Source organism: Pristis pectinata, chromosome 8 (genome assembly GCF_009764475.1).
Source record: "Pristis pectinata isolate sPriPec2 chromosome 8, sPriPec2.1.pri, whole genome shotgun sequence".
NCBI classification, from domain to species: domain Eukaryota; kingdom Metazoa; phylum Chordata; class Chondrichthyes; order Rhinopristiformes; family Pristidae; genus Pristis; species Pristis pectinata.
Window position 1 is genome coordinate 32,643,732 of NC_067412.1, and position 18,228 is coordinate 32,661,959.

At 38.6% G+C, this 18,228-nt stretch overlaps 2 protein-coding genes across 5 annotated transcripts in view; one reads left to right on the top strand and one right to left on the bottom strand.

The window, feature by feature from the left end:
* Positions 1 to 5,701, bottom strand: part of LOC127573286 (UBA-like domain-containing protein 1) — a 34,025-nt gene extending 28,324 nt beyond the window's left edge. Inside the window, 1 exon segment of the mRNA XM_052021338.1 lies at positions 5,508 to 5,701. Within this exon segment, the coding sequence (XP_051877298.1) occupies positions 5,508 to 5,701 (194 nt within the window).
* The window catches only part of LOC127573328 (E3 ubiquitin-protein ligase MGRN1-like), a 112,465-nt gene continuing 99,610 nt past the window's right edge, over positions 5,374 to 18,228 (top strand). For all 4 annotated transcript variants that reach the window (XM_052021406.1, XM_052021408.1, XM_052021409.1 and 1 more), the window contains exon 1: positions 5,374 to 5,787. In XM_052021406.1, coding sequence (XP_051877366.1) covers positions 5,700 to 5,787 — 88 coding nt within the window. In that variant the 5' untranslated portion in view covers positions 5,374 to 5,699. The remainder of the gene's footprint in view (positions 5,788 to 18,228) is intronic.

Below are 18,228 nucleotides of genomic sequence, written 5' to 3' on the forward strand. Positions count from 1 at the left end.
CAAGTCAGTGAAGAGATTTCCAAGGAGGCTGGGCAATCACATGCTATCTTGGAGCTCAGACTAGGATGTTTTCTTTGGGAATCTGCTTGCAAGCATATGAACAACATGTTCCGCCATTAGAGCCTTAATATTGGGGAATTTGGCCTGAGGGAGGATGCCGATATTGATTTGCCTATCTTTCCAATGGATTTGGACCATTTTGTAGATACAGTGTTCGTATTGAGATGCCTGCTGTTGGGAGACAACATCTCAAAATCTGGAAGGGTGTGGATCATTGCAGCCCAATAGACAGTGCTTTGAGCTATGATTAATTAACTATGTTTGAGGTCTTGATCTTCAAAAAGCCTTTTCCTCAGACAGCCAAAATCTGTGCTGATGCACTGAAGACAGCGTTGAATTTTATCAATGCTGAAGGATGGCTCCTAATATATGGAAAGTTGTCCACGTTTTCCAGAGTCTGTTATGGATCTTTGGTGTTGTGCATCTGGGGGAGGTTGGTAGAGGGTGTTTGCAAAGCATTGTGTCCATAGAGGGGCAGAAAGCACAGAGACATTTGGGGTCCAACTCTTCAGCCATGGGAACAAGATGGTTGAGGAGGACTCATGATGATCTTCCCTGTGGCAGGCAGCAGGGAGACCTCGCTCTGGTTACCATGATCAAATTTTTTCTTCCTTCTAGAAAATGGTCACAATTATATCTCCGAGATGCCTCGGATTATACCCTCTCATGAAAGTGTGAGAAATGTCTTTGAATTTGTGTGAGGAGTTTTTGAATTTTGCTTCTGAAGCTTTGTTGTTTTCAGCTAATATATAGCTTTTTTGACTGGATTGGATAGCTTTTTCTGAAGGGCATCAAGGACAAAGATAAACCCAATTGAGGAATTCTTTGAAGTGCTCATTTCAGCAGGCATTGATTGTCTCTCTATCCTTGATAAGCTCTCTTTTGTTCTTATCTCTCAGCAGGATAGCCTCTTGGGTTCTTGGGCCTTAGATGTGCTGACAGTGGTGAAGATTCTGTCATGGTTATTGACGAGTTGCTACATCTCTTGAGCTCCTTCCACCCACCATTTGTTACCTTGGTCATGCATTTCCTGTTAAACTTCAACCTTCAGGTGCCTAAAGAGCTTTCTTTTTTCCTTGAGGAATGGTGGAGTCTTTAATTGAAAAGCCATAGAATTTGCGGTAAATTAATCCCCAGATCTTTTGGTCATTCCTATCAAATTTACCTGCCTTTCACTATCTCTTACTGCATCCACCTATCCACATACCTATAGGCAAGCATGGTAGTGTAGCGGTTAGCGTAACGCTATTACAGCACCAGCGACCCAGGTTCAATTCCGGCCACTATCTGTAAGGAGTTTGTACGTTCTCCTCGTGTCTGCGTGGGTTTCCTCTGGGTGCTCCGGTTTCCTCCCACATTCCAAAGACGTACAGGTACATGAATGACAGAAGTATGGAGGGCTATGGTGCAGGTGCAGGTAGATGGGACGAGGCAGAAAACCAGGCCCGCATGGAATAGATGGGCAGAAGGGCCTATTTCTGTGCTGTAGTGCTCTATGACTCTAAAAAAAAATTAGTCATGTTTTGTTTTTAACTACTGAAGTCCAGAGACCCTTTACAGGTGTTAACTATGATACCTTCAAAGCAGTCCAGGCATCATAGATATTATTGATTGAAGGCAAAAGAATAAATCAATATTTTTAGTTTTATTAAATTAGTTTAACTACATTTTAATTGTAAAATGAATAAGGTGCAAGTGAAAATATAAATTTGGACACACTTTGCTGTGGTACTGTGCTGATTATATGTGCATTAGACTAGCCTTTGCAAACTCTTGTTTTCATTTTTTTGAGTAATGTGTTGCTAAAAGTGTGAGCTGATAATGTCACAACATATGGGACCAGAACAAACAGAGAAAACAACTTTGTATCTCTTTAACCAGTTAGATTAAAGGTTAGGAACACAGAAGAAAGTCAGCCATTTAGTTCCTCGAGCCCATTCTTGTAGTCTAACTCCATGTGCCTCTACTCCAAAGGCCCATCAATTGCAATCAACAGCTACATCGATTGCAGTTTGTGGAAGAGAGTTCTAAAATCCAGCATCCTTTGTGTATGGTCTTGAAATAATTTTTAGGCCATGTTGTCTAGTCCAAGACTCCCAAGCCAAAAAAAAAGTTGCTCAAAAGTTTCTCACCACCAACTTTATCAACTACCATTAACATCTTGAAACTTTTGATCAAATTACTACTTAACACATAAACACCTGGAGAACACAATTCCAGCTTGTGAAATGTATCCTCATAATTTAACATTTACTGGCATCATTCTGGTAACTTTATGTTGCATTCCCTTCAAGGTTAGTATTTGTTTCATTGGCTATGTTGCTAAGAGCTGCTGAAGGCAATCTAGGCATAGTTCGACCTTTGCTCTGTAGACCTGTTGCATAACTTCTACCCCCTTAAATTCAAGTCTTCCAAATAAAAAGAGCAACTTTAAAGATTTTCTTTGGTTATTTCAAGTATTGCTCAATGGGACTTTAATGATCTATGTATTTGAACCCCAATTCTCTTAGGGCTTCCAGTGTTTCTAGTTTGGCTTTTTTTTGTCCAGGGTGATTGATTTCAGATTTGCCTCCATTTAAACCCATTTGTGACAATTTTGATACGTTAATCGCTTACTATCTTTTTGTAATTTATTACTCGCATCTACACTGCTTACGATATTGCCTATCTATGCAATCATCAGAAGATTTGGACAGGTAGCTTTCTATTTCCACAAACTAATGCACCGAAGCTACATCAATGAGTCAAATGCTACCAATTTGAATATCTGTATACAAACTAACTCTCTGTACTCTTTTTCAGCTGATTTCCTAAACAGGTCAATAATTGGCCTTCAGTTTTATGAGCTAACAATCTCTTATTATAGAAATTATCACGTTTACTGGATGTCCATATAAGTAACTTCCATTAAATTTCTCAGTCCACCAATTTAGTCATTTTCAAACAATTCAGTCAGATTTGCCAAAAAATACTCTTACAAATGCCTCTCTTTGATCAGATAAAAATTTTCAGCCAATGTATCCACACTTATGGTCTCAGGTAACTTCAACACAACAAATGTTAGCAAACAGGTTCATTATTCACTCATTGTGCCATCAGGATAGTTAAGAAGTCATGTCTCACTTTTGATCCTACTAACAAATGATGCTTTTGTTCTTTTTTTATTTATTGGATCTTCATAATTATTTAATCCATTACAACTACAATATTTCAACATCTCTTATCTCAGCCCACCCTTTCTCCACCCCCGTATCATGGTCAATATTTAATTGGTCCTGACAAAATTTTATCCTCGTCTTCACAGGAAGCAAGTATGTTATATCAACTAGATAAAATGATTTTTGGTGTTCCTTATCCAATATCTGACTTCATTCCAGTAGATTGTAATCATCAACCAAACCAAAGCCTTTCTAATCTGAAAACTCTCCAAAAGTTGTGATTATCTACAGCTCAGTGCCCAGATTTTCCTTCCCCTCCCTTGTGTATTGAAGTGTCTCCAACTCACATTCCAAACTGATGACTGAGCCAGAAATATTCAAAGCAGAGACAGTTACTGTTCTCATGGTTGCTAAGGGCAGCATTGCTCTCAAATGGCTACATAAACAACACAGACTTCCGTATCTTTGTCTAAATTATTCCAGTAATATTTTTATTCTTTTGTAAATTTGTCCTTACATGCTTCCTTTATGAAATTAACAACAAATGTGCAGTAAACGTTGTAAATTAGAGTGGAATTTGATGTCATATCAGGTAAAGAATAACTGAACTATGGGAAAGCAAAATCTAATTAAGATAAAGCAAACAAAAAGTGACAGGTAGGTAAAATATGATATTCTTAAAAATATATAGTTTTAGAATCTCCAACAGAAGTTAATACCAGTAGGAATGAAACTTTTATTTATGCACACCTTAATTGCAATACTATATTCATTTCATTGAAGACATAGTCAAATGAAAATTGGCACTGAGCCACATTAGGAACTGTTGCTTGAACAAGGAGGGTGTGACTCTATTGTGGAGGGAAGCCTCAAACGCCAGAACTAGAGGAGCATAGATAACTTGGAAATGGTTAGAAATTATAGCATGATTAGAAGGAGTCACGACTCCATGATTAGATTTCAAAACAAGCACCAGAATTGTTAAAGCAGGGAACCAATAAGTCAGGGAACATGTGGTTGATGAATCAACAGGGATTGGTAAAAGTTAGAATGCATGCAACAGATTCAGAATCAGGTTTATTGTCACTGACATGATGTGAAATTTGTTGTTTTGTGGCAGCAGTACAGTGCAAAGACATAAAAATTACTATAAGTTACAAACAAATAGTGCAAAAGAGGAATAACGAGGTAATGTTCATGGACCGTTCAGAAATCTGATGGCGGGGAAGAAGCTGTTCCTGAAATGTTGTGTGGGTCTTCAGGCTCCTGTCCCTCCTCCCCAATGGTAGTAACATGAAGAGGGCATATCCCAGGTGGTGAGGGTCCTTAGTGATAACAGAGATTTAGATGAAAGGTCTAGAGAGCAGTACAAGGGATTCTGACCAGATGGGTGCCGAATCAAAGATGTAAGGTGGGTGGGAGCTTCAGCAGAAAATGAGCCGAGGCAGTTGTTTTCTCTTTACTCAATACATAGTATAATCAGGCCAAAGTATTTCAGACAAATCCTTTATGGATAAAATACGAGCTTTGAAAGAATGCTTTATAACCACCCTTAATGACTCAGCCAGGTTTTCCTGTCAGCAGCCGAGCACATGGACTGGAATGTTTTGTTATATATTTGCCTCAGAATAGTTCAAATGCTCTTACTTCACCATCAAATAAGCAAAGAACTGCAGTTGTTCAAAAGCTGTCTGAAAACACAGAGCAAGTCAAACAACATATGTGGATAGACCTAGAACATCAATCTAATTCTTTTATTCTGTTTCTCTCTCCAGCCTGCTTGACTTGCTGAGTATCAAAAGCATTTTGTTTTAATTCCGTGATCACATGATCTGCCTAGCAACATGCTAACTGTTGAGGCTCAGTAACAACTCATGGTAAAACTGCACGATGGCATTCAAAAAAGACAACAAGGAAACACGGTTCAAAACAAATCTACCGCCTATAAAAGCTTTGCACAGCACAATAAACTGAATGACTATCCCCTCTAAACAAACAGCAGATCGCTTCAGCTCCCAGCACCAGCTGGAGCGGTGGGGTGACGGTGCATGCTGGGAAATGTAGTCTTTATCACACAAAACCAGGTAACTAACGAAGATCGGGAACTACACCTCCCACAATGCACAGTGTGTCATCACAACTTCCGCAAGGAAAAGTTTGCGACAGTTTTTATGACCCAAAGGGAAAATGGTCTATTGTTGGTGTTTTTCCCCCTCCAGTGAATGAAATATATATTAGGTTTTGCGCGGATTTTTGTGCGTTAACAGCGAAGGGCACCCTCTGACTAACGTCACTCCTCCCCCGGCCATTCTGTCGCCGTTGGTGTTGGGCCAGTGGTTTGTTGCCTGAAGAACACGGCTGGGCTGGCGGCGAGCTGCGATCTTTGATCGGAATCGTTGATCGCACGGCCGCTGTCTCCGCCAGGCCTCCAGGCCCTCGCAGCTGCCTGCTGGTGACGCATCCCTCACCCACGGGAGCAACATGGGCTCGGTGTTGAGCAGGAGAATCGCTGGGGTTGAGGATATCGACATCCAGGCCAACTCGGCCTACAGATACCCGCCGAAGTCTGGTAAGAGAGTGTGACAGGATACGAGCTGAGCTCGGCCCTGGGTTACAATCCTCCCCATACCTGGGGAGAGGATACCTGGTTTAAGACGTGAATCTATCCATGGATCAATTCCCGAAGAGGTAATGGGTGTACTTCACGTTAACCTGGCTTACATGACAGCTACGTGCAATTTGTCATTTTGCACATTGAGTACTGTACCCGTTTGGATTGTCATCCAACCTTAATTTGTTCTTTTTCGGGAATTGCCTTGCTGAGTTCGTCTTGAATCCAGTGTAATTGGCAATGAGATAATATTTCTGCGATTTTCTTTTGCAATAGATTTAAAAAGGCCCATTCCAAATAATTCGATTATATAATTCTGTAACTTTTTTTCAAGAGGAGTAGTTTATCAATTATTCAAGTAGAGTAATATTCTGGATTATTGAAAAGTTGAGTCTTAAGGCAAATGACATTTTGTAGTATCTTGAGTGAATTTATTGACAATGTAGGAGCAATTCTGTTGAAAATACTATTTCTTAGATATATTTTTTCAGCAAGTGAAAATCGAAAGACTGGAGATGCTGGAATTCTGAAATAAAACAGAAAATGCTGAGGTCCTTTTTTAAATTTCACTTTTACAAGTGATTGCCCAGTGATTAAATGGATGCCTAAATCGGCCTTTTTATTGATGTTTTAAAACAGAAGGTGCATTTCATTTTAAAGCTAATACTTATGCACTTTGTATCACTTGTATAAATCATTTTACAGTAATATATTGGGGAAATATATTCACCCCACCCATTGTGCATCACATCTGCAAACATGTTATGGATTTGCTGCAAGAAATGATATTTTGATTAAGTACGGCAAAGTTTCAGCAAAGTAACTGAATTTATGAGCATTTAATGTTAATCTTCTGATCTTTATAAAATCATTATAGTAGAGGTGGAAACCATTGAGCCAATATCAAGTCTCCTTTGGGCAATCCAGTCAATCCTATTCTGCTCTTTCCCTGTATTCTTGGAAATTTATTTTCCCATGTGCTTTATCATAAAAATTGCTGCTTTCCAACTCTAAAATATTATCCACTTCAGCCCCTTGAAGTATTCGTATGTATCTGACTCTTTCAGAATTGATTATTCCAATGGGTTTTGATTGGCTACAGTTCCTGAAAAACTTTGACATCTTTATTCTTTGTCAAATCTTGCTTGACTGTTATTAAGAGGCATGATATTGCTCCGGTGCATCAAATAAATTTTTAAATTTTTGTTTATCTCACTCCATGGCCACCTTTCCTCCTTTCGCTGGTAACCTTGTCAATTCATGTAACTATCATTTCATTCCTTCTCCACCCCTCTTCCCTCTCAGAATATCCTGATTCTAATGTCTTGGGCATCTTTTTTATTCCTTCATTAGCAGCTGTACTATCAGCTGTTTCAGTTCAACACCAGTTAGTAGATTTTCAGTTGGAATGGTGATTGAATGAAGAGGAGGGGCGGTGGGGGAACAGTGTTGAGTTTCAGGAACAAAGGGATGAGGTAAAAAGTCAGCAGTATGTCTTGCATTTGATCTTTAAATAGCAAGGGTATTCAGTTAATTAATTTGCTATTCTCCTTTTTGTACGAGTCCCAGTGCCGAAGATGAGCATTCTCATTTCTGAAGTCTATTTGATACATTGGATAATCATGTCCAATCGAAGTTCAGTGGTGTTCTCCCTTTGTATCTGGTTGGCTTTCTTGGTTGGGAGTAGTGTGTCAGGCTAATGATATACCTCCGTAAGAAAGGTATTATTTACAGAAATAATCCAAGACATGATTTGCATGTTGTAAAAACCAGTGGAAGAAATGGGTGCTTAATGTGTTATTAAGCTGAAAGGATAGTAATTTAGAAAAGATGTTAAACAGTGGTCCTGACTGTCTATTTAACTGAATGTAAAATATTCCATGGCATAAAGAATATCTGGAAGTTTTCTCATTTAATGTTTATGGTTCTTGCTGTGTGCAAATTGTATTTACTCTAGGAACAACATCCCACAGAAGAGCTACTTCAATATCTCTGAAGTGCTTTGGGGCAGCCTGTTCTGAATGACAACAAATAAATGAGAGTATCTTTGTGTGCAAATGAATAGAGGAATCAATATTGCAGTTTATTTCCAGGGAAATCTGCATTGTTGATTTGGGCATTCTCTACAAAAAAAATTGATGCTAATGACATTCAGATTTCATGTTGTTTAGTTGAATGTTTTGTCAGTCATGGGACTTGCAAACCTTTCTAGGTGTCACACTTTGAAAGTTTTCATACATAGTGCATTTACATCTGATTTACTTGACTATAATCTGTGAAGAAAACAGCGAAGTATAATGGAGTAAACAAGGCTTTAATGATTGAGTTGTCCGTGGGTATGAAAACAACAACAAAGAACTAGCAGTCAGTGAGAAAAGGAACCAATGAAACCATCATTTAGTTTTGTTCTTAACTCAGGATGATGTACCCAAAAATAAGGTTTCCTTTTTTGTTGTTTAAAATGCAACCCTTTATTCAGGCTCCAGATCCCTTCACCACTCTTCCAATTTCTGTTTTATGCTTGTAAGTTTTACTCCATCACCTATGGAAAAGCAAGAAACTGGAGATTTGAACAAATAAATAAATGCTGGAAATACTCAGCAGGTCAGTCAGTGTCAGTGGGCAGAGAAACAGTTACTGTTTTTGGTTGATGACCTTTCATTAGAACTGAGAGAAGTTAGAAATGAAATGAGATTTAAGTTGCAGGGAAGCTGGGGGTGGGGTTAAAGGTGTGGGTGTCGAGAACAGAGGGAATGTCTGGAAGGATGGAGGTGAGGAGAGATTGAGTGACGTGGTGATAGTACTGGCTGTGGGAGGGTACTGAGAGATCACCTGTGATTAATAAGCTGTATGGAGGAGATGCAAATAGGAGGACATTGAAGAAAATGTGAGGAGAGAGGAAAAAGATACTGGAACTGTGAGGTGTCAACTTAGGGTAAGTTGGTGCAGATGCTGAAAATCTCAAATAAAAATAGTGTATGTTGGAAATATTCAGCATGTCAGGCAACATCTGTGCAGAATGAAAGGCATGACGTTGTAGGTTGCTGACTTTTCATATGTTACTGATCAATTTGAGACAAGCTGGTTATGCGAAGTTGTTGAATTCACTGTTAAGTCCAGGGGTCGTCATGCACCTAGATGGGAGAAGGGATGCTGTACCATGAGCTTATCTGAGGCTTCAGTGGAGCAGCATGGGCATAGGTCAGAGTGGGATAGGGATGGCAAGTTAAAGTGGCATCTACAGAATGAATGGAAGTGTTTCTGCAAAGTAGTCACATAGTTTTTGTTTGGTTTCTCAAATGCAGAGGACACTGCATTGCAAACAACAACTGCGGTACATCAAATTGGAAGAAATAAAAATGAATTGCTGCTTCACCTGGGAGGAGCATTTGGGTCTGTGATGGCTGGGTAAGAGGGCAGTGCTGCATCTCCTGAAATTGTATGGGAAGGAGCCATGAATAGGAAGATGTGTGCTGGTAACAATGGAAATTTGAGCAGTGAAGGTCCCTGCAAAATGTGGATGAAGTGATTGCTGGTCACATTATTGGAGGTGTTGTGAATTGTTGGTGATGATCAGAGAATGTGGAGATCAGTGTGGTGGAAGATGAGCAGAAGGAGAAGGCTACCTTTATTCTGGGTGGGAAGGGAGGATGAAAGGTCAGAAGTGCGGGAAACGGAACAGACTTGCTTGGTGCTCTGTCAACTATGGTGGGGCAGAAAACATGGTTGAGAAAAACTGTAGTCTGGGAAGCAGTAGTGTGGAAGATGTTATCAGGATAGATGTGATGGAGCTGGAGAAACTGGGGAAAATTAATGGAGTCATTATAGGAAGCAGGTAGGAAATATAGCCAAAATAGTTGTGGGGTTATTGGTTGCTAAAAGAATTCTTAAACCCACAGACTCCAGCTATCTTGATAACGCCATTTCCCACCGTGCTTCCTGTAAGGACTCCATTCCATTCTCCTAGCTTCTGTGACCCATTCAACCCCTTGGCACTGTGTCAAAAAGAACGTGCATATTCAACATTCATTAACCAATGTTACTAAAATATTACCTGCTTGCTACCACCCTGAAATTTGTGGGATCTTGCTGTGCATAACTCAGGCATTCTTTCCTATGTATAAAGTGGTTAGGAATGTATTGAAAGGAACATGAAAGATGCTATGTAAGTGCAGGTCTATCCATGCTGTCTCTTGTCATATCCTTGAAACAGCTCAAAGCATATAATGCATTCATTTTTGTTTTTTTAAGATTTGCACATTATTGATTTTACTGTTCATTATTGATTGCTCTTGAGAAGGTCATCACGAGTACACTTCTTTTAAAGTGCATGCTATGTGGAACTTTCACAATGCTGTTTGGCAGAAGTGGCAGGATTTTGATCTAACGACAAGGGATGTGTGTAAGTCAGGTTGGTTTATGACTTGAAGGAAACTTGGAGAAAGTATTTCTTGTTCTAATTGGGGTTGCTGTAAAAGCTACTGGGTCTGTACATAGGTTTAGAATGCAGTCAGTGATGGAGATGGATTCTGATCAAACTGGTGGGTAGTAAAGTGGGCTTAAAAAAGTGGACTGCTTGTTCTGTTCTGGCCACGAAACTTGAGGAGGAACATGAAGGCATTGGAGAGGGTGCACAAAAGGTTTGCTCTTATGGTTTCAGGAATGAGGAATGTGTTACAAATAAAGCCTGGAGAAGCTGCATAACCAAAAAGGTTTGCAGGACCCATAGAAGCTGGGATTGTTAACACATGGAGTAAAGGAAGTTGAGAGAAGATGCGATTTATATCAGTTCAAAATTTTGAGCCTAAACACAAACTGCTCCCATTGATGGTAATTTGAGGTGATTAGCAAAGAACTAATGACACACAAGGAGTAATGTTTTTAATACAGCAAGTGGTTAGCATCTGCGATGCATTGCTTCCGCAGGATGATGGAGGCTAATTCATTTGTGGCTTTCAAAATGGAACTAAATCAGTGCTTGAAATAAAGGGATATGGGGCAAAGGTTGGGAAGATGAAATGAACTTCTGTTGCAGTGACCCAATGTGGACTCCAAGACTGAATGAACACCTCCTGGACTATTACCATTCTATGATTCTGTAGTTTTGAGCTTCTTGAGTGTTGCTGTGATTGCACTCGGTTTGACAAGTGGAGGGTGTTTCCTCACATAATTCAGGTTTCATAGATGCTGAGAAGTGAGTTGAATATCCTTAAAATAAGTTACTTCGAAATGTCTGCCCTTCATTAATTAATCCTTTACTTTTTAAAGTGAGGTGACTTTTTTTTTGAAAATCCACTTGGCTCAAAGTTTCAGAATTTTCTCTATCAAAAGGTGGTTATTTAAATTTTGTCTCATCAGAACAGTGGTTCAGACTATCACTGTTTTGTGCCTTTGGTTAAAAGGTGTGGTGCATAATGTAACACCTTAGCTATCCAATGTGGAAAATGTGCTGGAGCATTAAAAATGAATGATTATATCTTTGGAACTGTAAATTTCTATATATTTAGTTATGTTCTTCAGTGGCTGACAATTGTTATGTTTTGTCTTATTACGTGGATTCTGAGCTGATTGGTAAAGCCAGTGTGGTGCCCACAGGTTTTGTTTGTGGGGCATGAGTTATTGGAGGGGTGAGCACATGGGATGGTTTGGGAGGTGCCATGTTGCATCCACCAGTACACTGGAGTTTTTGCTTTCTTCTGATGAATGGACAAGGTTCTCAGTGCCATCCCGAATGCCCCTTTCCCTTTTATGGGTTAGGGATTAACAGGATTTGGTGAGAATGTTGCACTTTTTTCCAAGGTGGTTTTAAGAACATCCTTTAACTTTTTACTTTGTCCCTCTGGCAATCTTCCCTTATTTCTTGATACCATACTTCAGGATAAACAGGAAGGTTCTAGAGAGAATGAAGAAAAGATTTATTAGAATGGTTCTAGTGATGAAAGCTTTAACTATGACATTTGACTGGGTGAGCTGGGGTGTTCCTCTTGGAACAAAGAAGGTTTTGAGGAGATTTGATATATGTAAAGAAATGGTGTGCAAGGAGAATTGAGCCTTTGAAAGTGACTTGGTTAGGCATTTGAGGAAAACAATTTTTTTGGGGGCTTTGGGGGAAGAATATAGGAATGAAATCAAATTAATTCCTCCATGGGAAATTGATGGACTGAATTGTCCTGATCTGGGCTGTAATAATTCTGAAGGTCCTACAAGTTTTTGCACACCTTTTGTGTGGCTTCGTGCCAAGCCTTGTTTAATAATTCAACTGTGAAGTGCCTTGGGACAGTTTTACCATCTTAAAAATGCTATATAAATGCAGATTATTGTGGTAATAGTGAATGCCAGATGTAATCTCTGCTCCCAGCACTAAGAATAAGTATGAGAGCTAACTTACCCTTCCTTTTAAGATGTTTGTTAAATGCTACCTTAGACAAAGTATTTGGTCACCTGTACTGGAATCTCCTTTTACCATGTCAAATTTTCTTTGATAATGGCCCAGTTAAAGATAGTATTTAAGTGTAAGCTGAGTATGCTATCTTATATTTTGAACTAATTTGAATCTTCTTTGACTTTGGTGTCATTTTATATTTACTGAGTGTTTGTCTTTGGTTGTTAGCTTTTTTTGTTATTCCTATTTCGGTTTCTGAATTGCCCTCAAAGACAGTAGTGAACCACTGCCTTAAATTGCTGCCCTCCTTTTGGTGAAGGTTTCTGCACAGTGCTGATGGATAATGGTTCCATGATTTGGACACGGCGATAATGAAGGATTGACGATATATTTCTGATCTTGGAGGGGGCCTATTTGTGATGGTGTTCCCCAAGCACTTGCCATGTTTTTCTTGGTGGTAGAGATCGAGGGTTTGGGAGATGCTGTTGGAGTAGAAACTGCAGTGCATTTTTAGATAGTACACAAGGTAATCACTGGTACCTGTGGTATAGGGAATGAATGTTTAGGTAGTGGATGAGGTACTAGACAGACAGGAAGTAAAAAATGTTTGTATTTGCTATATCTTGATATTTGCCTCCACTGAGGTTTAGAATAGTGTCTCTGTAGCCTTTCACCATTTTATAAAAGCCTTGTAATATTCAGCTAGCATCAGAAAGAATAAAGACTTGTGGATTATCTGTCGTGACCTTTTATGCTGCCAGATGAAAATTTAAATCATCATTCCTGTAATCATTTGATAGCTGTTTAAATGACTTGGTTATTATTTTAACTGGATATTGATGGTCCTTCATTTTTCAGTGTAGTCACATCTTTATGGTACCTCAAAGTTATTATAAATTGTGGTAGACTGAAGTTCTCTTTCTATTTCACCCCCTGCAAAATGGATAGAATTTCCCCATCTCCATTAGTAGGTTATATAGAATGAGTTCAAAGCTGTGTTGCTGCTCTGTGCTGAAATAATAGTTTTATCTTCCATGGAAACCCCAAATATCTCTGCCACTTAATAGACTGATTCTTATTTGGAGAGAGTACATTGGCTATTGAATTTTTTTTCTGACAATCTTTGTATCTGAGATACAAGTACTGAAGTTTTAATGACTTAAATTGTAATGAGGTACTCAATTTTTCACATTTAAATTGCTGAGGTTTTTAAAAGTCAAAATTTGCTCACCTAACCAATGCTTTGTGACTTTATTTAAAACTATCAAGGATGGCTTGAATGTGGCCGTGTCTGATTTTGTTGTTATCTTCCTTGCACAAGTGTGTTTTCTAGCAAGTGCCACTGGATAGTGATCCAAAGTGAGAACTTCAATGCATTTCTCTATTTAAGCCTGCTGAAACCACTCATTGCATCTCCATTTCAATCCTTGTTTATCACAGACTAAGGATTAGCACTGCATGAAGCAGCATATATTAATTTGTGCATCTTAAGGGAACCCTGAATTTACAGCTTTGAATTTACAGCTTTATACTAATTTTAATCTGTAGATTTGAAAGGCAATTTTGTTTGTGTTTTGTTGGGAAGGGTGCGACTGATCCATTGTTATTGAAAGTTGCAATAAATTGTGGGAATATGCAGTTATCAACCACTGTAATTATACCCTTCTACTATAATAAACTGAGGAGATACTGATACAAAAACATGGAATGCATTTACAGGACTGTTAAATAAATGGTTCATGTGTTGCTGGAACAAGCATTTAACTGAAGATTTAACCGAAAATGGACTGATATTAATCATAGAACTTCCTTGGTGTTGCTTGTAATTCTGAATCTCCCTGCAACAGTGAATAAAATTGTTCTACCATAATCTAGATACCCAATTTTTTTGACAGTCCTAGATTTTATCACAAAGATGCTTAACAGCAATAACTTGCAATTTGTGCCTTTTAACAAAGAATATGTTCCAACACACTTATGGATTGTAATCGAGCTGGGCCAAAGACAATGAAATTGGGAGGGACGATCAATAGTTTAGTCAACAAGTTAGATTTAATGAAAGAAGTGAAAATCTGTGGTGGAGTTTTGTGACACTATTTCTTAGATTGTATTGTACAAAAGTGGGTTATTCAGCCCAATAACCCCATGAAGGGGAAAAGAGCAGGGTTGTTGCACAGAATGTGGTGGACCATGATATTTGTTGCATAAGTTGTAGAACCAGGGAAAATGAGGGTATAATAAAATGTGGGGATATGGATTTTAAATTTGATATACAGAGAGATTCAAATCTTGTGTTGGTCAGTGTGGACAGAAGTTACAGATTGGTGCAGGATAGGATATGCATGGTGACATTTTGGATAAGCTAAAGTTTAGAGTCAGGAAGAAGAGGAGCCAATCAAGTAAGTTTTGGAATGATTGTCCAGAGGTAGCAGAGATAGACATGTGGGTTTCAATTGCAGTACGGGTGAACAGAGTTTTGGAGTTTAAGTGAGGTATGTTAGTGATGGAGAGGATACAGACTTGGAAATTAATCTGAAGTTGCAAATGTCTGATTCAACCTGAGCATCAGTGGTGGAAGGGGATACAGATTGGGTTGGCTATTGATTTGTGTGAGTGGAAGCTTGCTCTATATCTTCAGACAGTGGCATCAAGGAGAACTAATGTGTTGATGAAGAAGAGGAAGGGTCCAAGGATAGATTGTCATGGAACAGTCTTGGGGTGGGGAGGTAAGCTATTCATGTTTTAACTGACAATGGACTAATGGATTTGAACTGATCAAATGCAGTCACAATGAGTGAGACAACTGAAGTGTTGGAAAAGGATGATGTGATTATTTATCAAAGGTTGCAGAGGGCAAGAAGATTTACACCATGGTAACAGTCCAGTGGGTGCCTTTATGATTTTGAGCTGTTTCAATGCTGTGTCAGGGCTGAGGCCTGTTGGAAAAGATTCTAATAAAAGATATGTAGTTGATAGAAAACATAAATCGGAATAAAATTATAAGCACCATTTAAAAAAAAATGGTATTTGTTATAATAATAATGTTATTTCTAAATGATTAACCCACATAATTCCAGCAGATTGCTCGGGGTTATTCTGTGCTTTGCTTTTAATGTTTGTATTTGTGACACATAACAAATCAAACTTATTTATTTCTCACATAGTTTTTCTGGTAATATCAGGATGACCAGGGATAGAGGCAGGGTAGACTTAATAGAGAGACACATGCAAACCCGTCAGTCACAAAATATTTTGAGCAATGGACTGGATATGTAATTATTTGACTTTTCAGTTGAGTTTATGGTAACCTATTTCCTGTATTCATTATGCCTTTTTGTCCTTGAGCATGTATAGTAGTTTTGCAGTCTGTAAAGCTGACTTTTTTTGTGGTTTAAACCGAGCTGCTTTCTGGATAAGCACATTGTTATTTGGAAGTGTGACATATTGAGGCAACAGAAATTTCTTTTTCCAGTTGCTTTTAAATGCTAATAAACAGAAGAACCCAAGATTTAATGAGTGGTTGAAATCTTTCCAATGACAAATTAGGAATGTTAGAGGACAAAGTTTAATTATTACCATGGAATTTTTCATTAACACCTGGAGAAACTTGAAGGATACCAAACTGGTGGTAACTAGTGTAGAGAAAAAGGGGAGGTGCTAGATCCTTGTAAACATTATTTCATGATTTGTCCTCTTTACCTAAAACCAATCTTTCGGTGTTCAGTGTGTTTAACTTGATGTAAATTGAATTTAAATTAAACTTGCTGGGAAATTGAATGGAGAAACATGCTGGAGGTAAGACATTTACTTTTTGTTGTATTTTGGGGCCAGAGTTAAATTCTGTGGTACTTGAGGGGCTTAAGAAGGGCTTGTCAGTCAAGTCCTCACAGGTTTATTTCTATTTCAACCTTTTAAAACTCTTAATTTGGATTAATTTTTTTGTTTTCTCCATCTTCCTCTGTGAAGCAAGTATATTTTTCAGTTTAATGACATTTGCATCCCACTACATTTCACATTTTAGAAAAAAAAGTCCACAGTTTTTTCTGTTAAGTCTGTCCACAGTAAGAGAAACTTTAGGTTACATTAGACAGTATTTTCAGCATAGAAATAAATTCAGATTTAGTAATGTGCACATTATGAAATGTTTCCTCATGGATCATTGGATGCCCTCTTGTATAATGATGGAATGCATAATCAAGTAAGATCCCATACTCATTTGCTATTGTTGGGTATTGTTTAAAGTCAGGGATTTTATCAGAGTGTGGAATGTCTGTTGACATTAATCTGCCAGCCAATGATTTGGATGAGAAACACAAAAATCTGGAAGAACTGTGTGGGTGAGGCAGCATCTATGGAGGGAAATGGACAGTTGACATTGACTATCCATTTCACACCATAGGTGCTGCTCTGTCATGCTGAGTTCCTCCAGCTTTTTGTGTGTTGCTCCAGATTCCAGCATCTGCAGTCTCTTGTGTCTCAATTTGCAGGGGGTGGGGGGCGAAGGGTGTTGGCGGCGGTGGTGGGGAGGAGTAATTTGGAAAATTATGTAACAACTGTTAGTTAGAAAATTAAGTATAAAAGAGTAGCGTAGTTTATTTTTTAAGGTTTTATGTCTGGGTAGTTATTGTAAGCAAAAGCTCTTGATAAGCTTGAACTTATCCAAAACTCTGCAGCCCACATCCCAACCAGCAGCAAGTCTTGTTTGCTTACCATCACTGTGTTCAATAAGTTACGTTAGCTCCTGTTCTGGCAATCCATTGGTTTAAAATTCTCTTCTTCGTTTTCTAATCTCATTGTCTCCACATCTTTCTCCCCTCTGTGCACACACCACACTGTATCATGCACACACTGCACCACACCTCAGCTCTAAATCTTTTCGGCTCTTCAGCCTTCTAAGATAATTGCAGTGCTCCATTTTTGGTTTCTTGCACACTCATTATTTTCATTGTTACATCATTTGTGACTGTACTCTTCAACTGTCAACGCTGTACTCTTCAACTGTCAATGCTGTACTCTGTAATTGCTGCCTTAAAATCTTTCTACCCCTGCCTCCTTTATTTAAATGCACTTTGAAGTCTGCCTCTCGACTGAGCTCTGGCCACCTGTCCTAATATGCCACTTGGTGTCCTATTTTGTTTGATGATGCTCCTGTGAAGTGGCTTTTGATGTTGTAACCCATCAAAAGCAAAACATATTCAATGACTTTATGCTAACTTCTACCCTGCTTTCACTTTTACCTGGTCCATATTTGACTGTTCCCTTTCCCTTATTGACATCTCTACCTTCATCTCAGGGGATATGTTCGCAACCATTATCCATTACGAGCCTACCAACTCCCTCAGCTGTTTCAATTAAACCTTCCACACTGCTTCCTGTAAGAACTCCATTCCATTCTTTTGCTTTCTATGTCTCCATCGTCTTTGCTCTAATGTTGAGAATTTCCACACTAGTCCCTTTTAAGATGTCTTTCTCTTTGGGATGTAATGGGATGCAGTTGATTTTTAACAACTTGAATTTTCAGGGTTACATAGAATTGAAGGTTGCAAGATTAACAATGAAACTAATATTATTACAGTTAATCCATCAACTGTGACACATATACATTTCTTAACTTCATTTCCAATGTGCTGTACTGCCATATCAGAATGAAGTGCAGAATAGATTATCTGGAATTCCACCGTAGAGAAGGTACTTACTGGCAGACGACTCGATACCTGCTCCGTTCACTGGGCATTAAACACACCAATGAACTGTGATTATGAGTGATTGAAGTACCATTTTATAGATCAATGAACATGAAGTGAAATTTACATGTCGATGCTTACTGGTATTTGAATCCTACCAAACTAACATCAAATACCTTTGCAGCATGCTATTTGTTACATCATGCTGTATAACACCAGAGTTATTAGTGCATTTGGGATCTTGTTTAATATGGTATTCGTCAAATTGTTTTTAACAATAAAAAATGTTCTTAAGTGACTGAGATGGAATAGACATGCCTTACTTCAATGATG